The following is a 9,357-nucleotide window of genomic DNA, read 5'->3' on the forward strand; positions in this document are numbered from 1 at the left end:
ATTTATGCAAAGAAAAATCTAGTGTACAATATCCCTTTAATATACTTTATAACATTTAAACCTCAAAAATTCTGTCTGTTTATAAGCCACTACAGACAGCCTCTTGTCATATGCTTTTTGTTTCCTTTTCACAACAGGAGACTGCTAGTTCATGTGGGCCATATAGATAACATTGTGTTCATGCCTGTGGAATTATTTATGAGTAATCGGCTAAAATGCAAGTCAATAGATAAAAAATAGCCATGTGAGCAGGGGGCTGTCAAAAGAGGCTTAGATACAAGGTAATCACAGAGATAAAAAGTATATTAATAGAACAGTGTTGATTATGCAAAACTGGGGAATGGGTAATAAAGGGATTATCTATCTTTTTTTAAAAAAAACATTTTTTGGACTAGACTGTCCCTTTAGGCTGCACCTCCTGTTTTTTCTCACTTTGCAAGAAAGTTATAATTGCTGTCACTCGTCACACTGCAACTACACCCTAGCTCATGTCACTTCTCACTTTTCAACTAAGCCACATCTTCTGTCTCTCCTCATATTAAAGCTAAGCTACACCTCCTGCCTGTCCTCATACAACCTGTGTCTCCTCATAATACAACTAAGCTACTCCTTGTTTCTCCTTACACTGCAGCTAAGCCACACCTCCTTTCTATCCTCATTTTGCAACAAAATGATGGCCTCGACAGTGCGGATCAGGTCCGCCAGACCTCGCTAAATACGGAGAGCAATACGCTCTCCGTATTCAGCATTGCACCAGCAGCTCACAAGAGCTGCTGGTGCAACGCCGCCCCCTGCAGACTCGCGGCCAATGGGCCGCCTGCAGGGCAGTGTCAATCAACCCGATCGTACTTGATCGGGTTGATTTCCGGCGATGTCTGTCCGCCTGCTCAGAGCAGGAGGACAGGTTATGGAGCAGAGGTCTTTGTGACCGCTGCTTCATAACTGCTGTTTCTGGCGAGTCTGAAGACTCGCCAGAAACACGGACCGTCAAGCTTCTTTCCGATGCCTCTTCTCACTCAGCAAATAAAGGGACATTAATCACAAAATACATGCTAGATAAAATGATGCATTAAAAGAAAAGATTTGTCTCAGAATAACATGTAGATGTATTTTTTAAAGTCTCATTAACTGTTTAAATATTGTCAAAATAAGTGTAAAGTTTTATCGTCTATAGGTTACCTTATCTGCTGTCGTCAATTAGGGACAGTTATAAATAGGTTGTTAGAGTGTGCAACCAATGGCCGTGTGGAATATAAGTGTTCTGCACTTTTAACAGGAAGTAAAAAGCTCACAATGTCAGAATGGAATTAAAGGGAAAGGGGACAAAATAAATAATAGAAGTATATCGCAGAGGTTTTTTATATATATGTGATTTATCATTTTATATTACCATCTCAAAGTATTTAAAGGGCCATAATACCCAAATGTTTAAACACTTGAAAGTGATGCATCATAGCTGTAAAAACATAATTTATGCTTACCTGATAAATTTATTTCTCTTGTAGTGTAGTCAGTCCACGGGTCATCCATTACTTATGGAATATATCTCTTCCTAACAGGAAGCTGCAAGAGGATCACCCAAGCAGAGCTGCTATATAGCTCCTCCCCCACATGTCATATCCAGTCATTCGACCGAAAACAAGACGAGAAAGGAGAAACCATAGGGTGCAGTGGTGACTGGAGTTTAATTAAAATTTAGATCTGCCTTAAAGACAGGGCGGCCGTGGACTGACTACACTACAAGAGAAATAAATTTATCAGGTAAGCATAAATTATGTTTTCTCTTGTTAAGTCTAGTCAGTCCACGGGTCATCCATTACTTATGGAATACCAATACCAAAGCTAAAGTACACGGATGAAGGGAGGGACAAGGCAGGAACATTAAACAGAAGGAACCACTGCCTGAAGTACCTTTCTCCCAAAAATAGCCTCCGAAGAAGCAAAAGTGTCAAATTTGTAAAATTTTGAAAAGGTGTGAAGCGAAGACCAAGTCGCAGCCTTGCAAATCTGTTCAACAGAGGCCTCATTTTTAAAGGCCCAGGTGGAAGCCACAGCTCTAGTAGAATGAGCTGTAATCCTTTCAGGAGGCTGCTGTCCAGCAGTCTCATAGGCTAAACGTATTATGCTACGAAGCCAAAAAGAGAGAGAGGTAGCCGAAGCCTTTTGACCTCTTCTCTGTCCAGAGTAAACGACAAACAGGGAAGAAGTTTGACGAAAATCTTTAGTTGCCTGCAAATAGAACTTCAGGGCACGGACTACGTCCAAATTATGCGAAAGTCGTTCCTTCTTTGAAGAAGGGTTAGGACACAGTGATGGAACAACAATCTCTTGATTGATATTCCTGTTAGTAACTACCTTAGGTAAGAACCCATGTTTAGTACGCAGGACTACCTTGTCTGAATGAAAAATCAGATAAGGAGAATCACAATGTAAGGCAGATAACTCAGAGACTCTTCGAGCCGAGGAAATAGCCATCAAAAACAAAACCTTCCAGGATAACAGCTTGATATCAATGGAATGAAGGGGTTCAAATGGAACGCCTTGAAGAACATTAAGAACTAAGTTTAAGCTCCACGGCGGAGCAACAGTCTTAAACACAGGCTTAATCCTAGTTAAAGCCTGACAAAAAGCCTGAACGTCTGGAACTTCAGCCAGACGTTTGTGTAGAAGAATAGACAGAGCAGAAATCTGTCCCTTTAACGAACTAGCAGATAAGCCCTTTTCTAAACCCTCTTGTAGAAAGGACAATATCCTAGGAATCCTAACCTTACTCCATGAGTAACTCTTGGATTCGCACCAATATAAATATTTACGCCATATCTTATGGTAAATTTTTCTGGTAACAGGCTTCCTAGCCTGTATTAAGGTATCAATAACCGACTCCGAGAAGCCACGCTTTGATAGAATCAAGCGTTCAATCTCCATGCAGTCAGCCTAAGAGAAATTAGATTTGGATGGTTGAAAGGACCCTGAATTAGAAGGTCCTGTCTCAGAGGCAGAGACCATGGTGGACAGGACGACATGTCCACTAGGTCTGCATACCAGGTCCTGCGTGGCCACGCAGGCGCTATCAGAATCACCGAAGCTCTCTCCTGGTTGATCTTGACAATCAAACGAGGAAGCATCGGGAATGGTGGAAACACATAAGCCATGTTGAAGACCCAAGGGGCTGTCAGAGCATCTATCAGCACCGCTCCCGGGTCCCTGGACCTGGATCCGTAACAAGGAAGCTTGGCGTTCTGACGAGACGCCATGAGATCCAGATCTGGTTTGCCCCAACGATGAATCAGTTGAGCAAAGACCTCCGGATGAAGTTCCCACTCCCCTGGATGAAAAGTCTGGCGACTTAGAAAATCCGCCTCCCAGTTCTCCACGCCTGGGATGTAAATCGCTGACAGGTGGCAAGAATGAGACTCTGCCCAGTGAATTATCTTTGAGACTTCCAACATCGCTAGGGAACTTCTGGTTCCCCCTTGATGGTTGATGTAAGCCACAGTCGTGATGTTGTCCGACTGAAATCTGATGAACCTCAGAGTTGCTAACTGAGGCCAAGCTAGGAGAGCATTGAATATTGCTCTTAATTCCAGGATATTTATTGGGAGGAGTTTCTCCTCCTGAGTCCATAATTCCTGAGCTTTCAGGGAGTTCCAGACTGCGCCCCAGCCTAGAAGGCTGGCGTCTGTTGTTACAATCGTCCAATCTGGCCTGCGAAAGGTCATCCCCTTGGACAGATGTGGCCGAGAAAGCCACCATAGAAGAGAATCTCTGGTCTCTTGATCCAGATTTAGTAGGGGGGACAAATCTGAGTAATCCCCGTTCCACTGACTTAGCATGCACAATTGCAGCGGTCTGAGATGCAGGCGCGCAAATGGTACTATGTCCATTGCCGCTACCATTATGCCGATTACTTCCATGCACTGAGCTACTGACGGGTGTGGAATGGAATGAAGGACACGGCAAGCATTTAGAAGTTTTAATAACCTGGCCTCTGTCAGGTAAATTTTCATCTCTACAGAATCTATAAGAGTCCCTAGAAAGGGAACTCTTGTAAGTGGTAATAGAGAACTCTTTTCCACGTTCACCTTCCACCCATGCGACCTCAGAAATGCCAGAACTATCTCTGTATGAGACTTGGCAGTTTGAAAACTTGACGCTTGTATCAGAATGTCGTCTAGGTACGGAGTCACCGCTATGCCTCGCGGTCTTAGTACCGCCAGAAGTGAGCCCAGAACTTTTGTAAAGATTCTTGGAGCCGTAGCTAATCCGAAGGGAAGAGCTACAAACTGGTAATGCCTGTCTAGGAAAGCAAATCTTAGGTACCGATAATGATCCTTGTGAATCGGTATGTGAAGGTAGGCATCCTTTAAGTCCACTGTGGTCATGTACTGACCCTCTTGGATCATGGGAAGGATGGTTCGAATAGTTTCCATTTTGAATGATGGAACTCTTAGAAATTTGTTTAGGATTTTTAAGTCCAAGATTGGTCTGAAGGTTCCCTCTTTCTTGGGAACCACAAATAGATTTGAATAGAATCCCTGCCCGTGTTCCGTCCGCGGAACTGGGTGGATCACCCCCATTAGTAAGAGGTCTTGTACACAGCGTAGAAACGCCTCTTTCTTTATTTGGTTTGCTGATAACCTTGAAAGATGAAATCTCCCTCGTGGAGGAGAATTTTTGAAGTCCAGGAGATATCCCTGAGATATGATCTCCAACGCCCAGGGATCCTGGACATCTCTTGCCCAAGCCTGGGCGAAGAGAGAAAGTCTGCCCCCCCACTAGATCCGTTTCCGGATAGGGGGCCCTCTCTTCATGCTGTCTTGGGGGCAGCAGCAGGTTTCTTGGCCTGCTTGCCCTTGTTCCAGGACTGGTTAACTTTCCAGCCCTGCCTGTAACGAGCAACAGCTCCTTCCTGTTTTGGAGCGGAGGAAGTTGATGCTGCTCCTGCCTTGAAGTTACGAAAGGCACGAAAATTAGACTGTTTGGCCTTTGATTTGGCCCTGTCCTGAGGTAGAGCATGGCCCTTACCTCCCGTAATGTCAGCTATAATTTCTTTCAAGCCGGGCCCAAATAAGGTCTGCCCTTTGAAAGGAATATTAAGCAATTTAGATTTAGAAGTCACGTCAGCTGACCAGGATTTAAGCCATAGCGCTCTGCGCGCTTGGATGGTGAATCCGGAGTTCTTAGCCGTAAGTTTGGTTAAATGTACGACGGCATCAGAAACAAATGCGTTAGCTAGCTTAAGTGCTTTAAGCTTGTTCATAATTTCATCCAATGGAGCTGTGCGAATGGCCTCTTCCAGAGACTCAAACCAGAATGCCGCCGCAGCAGTGACAGGCGCAATGCATGCAAGGGGCTGTACGATAAAACCTTGTTGAACAAACATTTTCTTGAGGTAACCCTCTAATTTCTAATCCATTGGATCTGAAAAGGCACAACTATCCTCCACCGGGATAGTGGTACGCTTAGCTAAAGTAGAAACTGCTCCCTCCACCTTAGGGACCGTCTGCCATAAGTCTCGTGTGGTGGCGTCTATAGGAAACATTTTCCTAAATATGGGAGGAGGGGAAAAAGGCACACCAGGTCTATCCCACTCCTTGCTAATAATCTCTGTAAGCCTTTTAGGTATAGGAAACACGTCAGTACACACCGGTACCGCATAGTATCTATCCAACCTACATAATTTTTCTGGAATTGCAACCGTGTTACAATCATTCAGAGCCGCTAATACCTCCCCTAGCAATATGCGGAGGTTCTCAAGCTTAAATTTAAAATTAGAAATCTCTGAATCCAGTCTCCCTGGATCAGATCCGTCACCCACAGAATGAAGCTCTCCGTCTTCACGTTCTGCAAACTGTGACGCAGTATCTGACATGGCTCTCACCTCATCCGCGCGCTCTGTCCTTAACCCAGAGCTATCGCGCTTGCCTCTTAATTCTGGCAATTTGGATAATACTTCTGTCATAACAGTAGCCATGTCTTGCAAAGTGATTTGTAAGGGCCTCCCTGATGTACTTGGCGCCACAAAATCACGCACCTCCTGATCGGGAGGGAAGGTACTGACACGTGAGGAGAGTTAGTCGGCATAACTTCCCCCTCGTTGTCTGGTGATAATTTCTTTACATGTAAAGATTGACTTTTATTTAAAGTAGCATCAATGAAATTAGTACACAAATTTCTATTGGGCTCCACATTGGCCTTTAAACATAGTGAACAAAGAGATTCATCTGTGTCAGACATGTTTAAACAGACTAGCAATGAGACTAGCAAGCTTGGAAATACTTTTCTAAATAAATTTACAAGCAATATAAAAAACGCTACTGTGCCTTTAAGAAGCACAAAAAGCTGTCACAGTTGAAATAACAATGAACCAAAATAGTTATAGCAACCAATTTTTCACAGTAAATGTATTAAGTTATTAAGGATTGCACCCACCAGCAAATGGATGATTAACCCCTTAATACCCAAAAACGGATAACAATTTAATAATTAACGTTTTTCTCACACTGTCACAGGTCTGCTGTGACTGATTACCTCCCTCAAAATGAATTTTGAAGACCCCTGAGCTCTCTAGAGACGATCTGGATCATGGAGGATGAAGTAGACAGATTGTGACTGAATTTTTACTGCGCAAAAAAGCGCTAAAATAGGCCCCTCCCACTCATATTACAACAGTGGGGAAGCTCAGAAAACTGTTTCTATGCAGAAAACAAAGATGGCCATGTGGTAAAAATCATGCCCCAATAAGTTTTATCACCAAGTACCTCACAAAAAACGATTAACATGCCAGTAAACGTTTTAAACATACATTTGAAAAGTTATGAATTGTTATTAATAAGCCTGCTACCAGTCGCTTTAACTGCAGTTAAGGCTCATACATTATTTCAGTATTAACAGTATTTTCAGAGTCAATTCCATTCCTTAGAAAAATACATTCAGTGTACACACACTCATCAGCCTAATACCAGTCGCTATCACTGCATTTAAGGCTGAACTTACGTTACATTGGTATCAGCAGTATTTTCTAGTCAATTCCATTCCTCAGAAAAATAATTTACTGCACATACCTCATTTGCAGGGGGGCCCTGCATGCTATTCCCCTTCTCTGAAGTTACCTCACTCCTCAGATGAGAACAGCCAGTGGATCTTAGTTACGTCTGCTAAGATCATAGAAAACGCAGGCAGATTCTTCTTCTAATGCTGCCTGAGAATTAACAGCACACTCCGGTGCCATTTAAAATAACAAACTTTTGATTGTAGAAATAAACTAAGTTAAAAAACACCACAGACCTCTCACAGCGACCTATCTTTAGTTAGGCTGCAAGAGAATGACTGAATATGACATGTGAGGGGAGGAGCTATATAGCAGCTCTGCTTGGGTGATCCTCTTGCAGCTTCCTGTTAGGAAGAGATATATTCCATAAGTAATGGATGACCCGTGGACTGACTACACTTAACAAGAGAAAAGCTGACTAGAAAATATCTCCTGAACATCTCTATGTAAAAAAGAAAGATATTTTACCTCAAAAGTTCCTCAGTAGCCACCTCCCATTGTAAAGGATTTCTAAGCAGTATTTTAGTGTGTCTGTCCTGGGACATCTGAAGGGATGAGCATTGTGCACTCTCATCTTATTTCACCAATCAGGTAAAGGAAGTTTACAATGAAATCTCATGAGAGTCAAGTCAAATCTCATGAGATCACAGTAAAAGTTCATGACCTCAGCACTGCTGATGCTGATTGGCTGCTGTTCATTTCTTATTTTTTTTTTTTTTTTTTTACCTGCAGCTGGGAGCAGTTGAGTATAACTTTTTAAACAGAACTTACTCTGCTGAGCTGAGGAGATTGTGAGGTAAAATATCTTCCTTTTTTACATAGAGATGCTCAGGTGATATTTTCCTGTCAGCTTTTTACAGTTATACTGCATCAGTTTCAAGTGATTTAGCATATGAGTATTATGTCCCTTTAATGTCCCTTAAAGCCACAAATTCTCTCTGGAAATATATATATTTATAACTGATCTATTATACTTTATGACTCCAAATTCTTCTTCCTCCTCTCTCTCCACAGATGATGAGCTGCTTTTAGTGGAACCTGCCTGTGGAGCGTCACTTGCTGCTGTATATTCAGGACACATCCAACGCTTGCAGCAAGAAGGAAAACTGGCAAAGCCTCTGGGTTTACTTATTATGATTGTTTGTGGGGGAAGCGCTATTAGTCTCTCCCAACTACAAGATTTCAAATCCCAGTTTGGCATAAACTAAATGAAAATTTAAATCACAGTGGAAAAGCACTAACCTGAATTTGTATTTCCAGGCACGGATAGAGGTTGCCAAGCTCTCATATACAGCTATACAAACATCAGTCCAGCCATGAAATTCACAAAAAGGACCTTTATTTACCTATCAGAGTCTGAAATACGGTGGCAATGTTTCAAGCTATCTCTTGGCCCTCAATCATGTCTAGAATCATTATACATGAATCAAGTTTCAATATGTTCATATAATACTGTCATCTAGTGGATATTTTTTAATATTACACGTTCCAACGTAAATATATATATATACAGGGCTTTTTTGTAAAAGAAAAGGTGCCGGTACTTCAAAATAAGGTGCTGGTATTCATTTAATTTTAAATTGATCTATTCTGCTCAGTAACGTTGAGAAGAGCAAAGGGACAACATTATTTACAATGTCTGATGTATTTTGCAGCCCCACTTGTGAAAACTAGAGTATTTACATGATGATTTCAAATATTACCTATTATGAGTTGGAAGAGGAGGGAGTACTCAGTACCCGTGAGTACCCCCACAAAAAAGCCCTGTATATATATATATATATATATATATATATATATATATATATATATATATATATACACACACAAACCAGGGATGCACTCACAGGTCTCTTTCAAACCTACTGGGTTTGAAAAAGACCTGTGAGTGCATCCCTGGTTTGTGTATGCATTTGTATCCTTGCACCCAGGCTGCTGTCGACTTGGAGGGCTGAACTGGAATTTGTTTGAGATATATATATATATATATATATATATACGTTGATTGGAGTAGCCGTGTTAGTCCAGAGATTTAGATATCAAAATAACAAGAGTATTACATTGAGCAATGATACTTTTTTATTGGACTAACTATACATTTATAAGATGACAAGCGATATATATATATAAGATATATAAGCTATTATTATTATCGGTTATTTGTAGAGCGCCAACAGATTCCGCAGCGCTATAAACAAAGGGGGAGTACAACAAAACAAATATAGGGATCAAATGGGTAGAGGGCCCTGCCAAGAGTTGCACTGTTGTAGTCAGCTCTTAAGATATATATATATATATATATATAT

At 41.7% G+C, this 9,357-nt stretch overlaps 1 protein-coding gene across 4 annotated transcripts in view; it reads left to right on the top strand.

The window, feature by feature from the left end:
- LOC128649089 (serine dehydratase-like) overlaps positions 1 to 8,825 on the top strand; it is a 151,604-nt gene extending 142,779 nt beyond the window's left edge. For all 4 annotated transcript variants that reach the window (XM_053702150.1, XM_053702152.1, XM_053702148.1 and 1 more), the window contains one exon: positions 8,066 to 8,825. In XM_053702150.1, the coding sequence (XP_053558125.1) occupies positions 8,066 to 8,259 (194 nt within the window). In that variant the 3' untranslated portion in view covers positions 8,260 to 8,825. The remainder of the gene's footprint in view (positions 1 to 8,065) is intronic.
- Positions 8,826 to 9,357: the final 532 nt, after the last annotated feature.

Source organism: Bombina bombina, chromosome 2, assembly GCF_027579735.1.
Source record: "Bombina bombina isolate aBomBom1 chromosome 2, aBomBom1.pri, whole genome shotgun sequence".
NCBI lineage: Eukaryota > Metazoa > Chordata > Amphibia > Anura > Bombinatoridae > Bombina > Bombina bombina.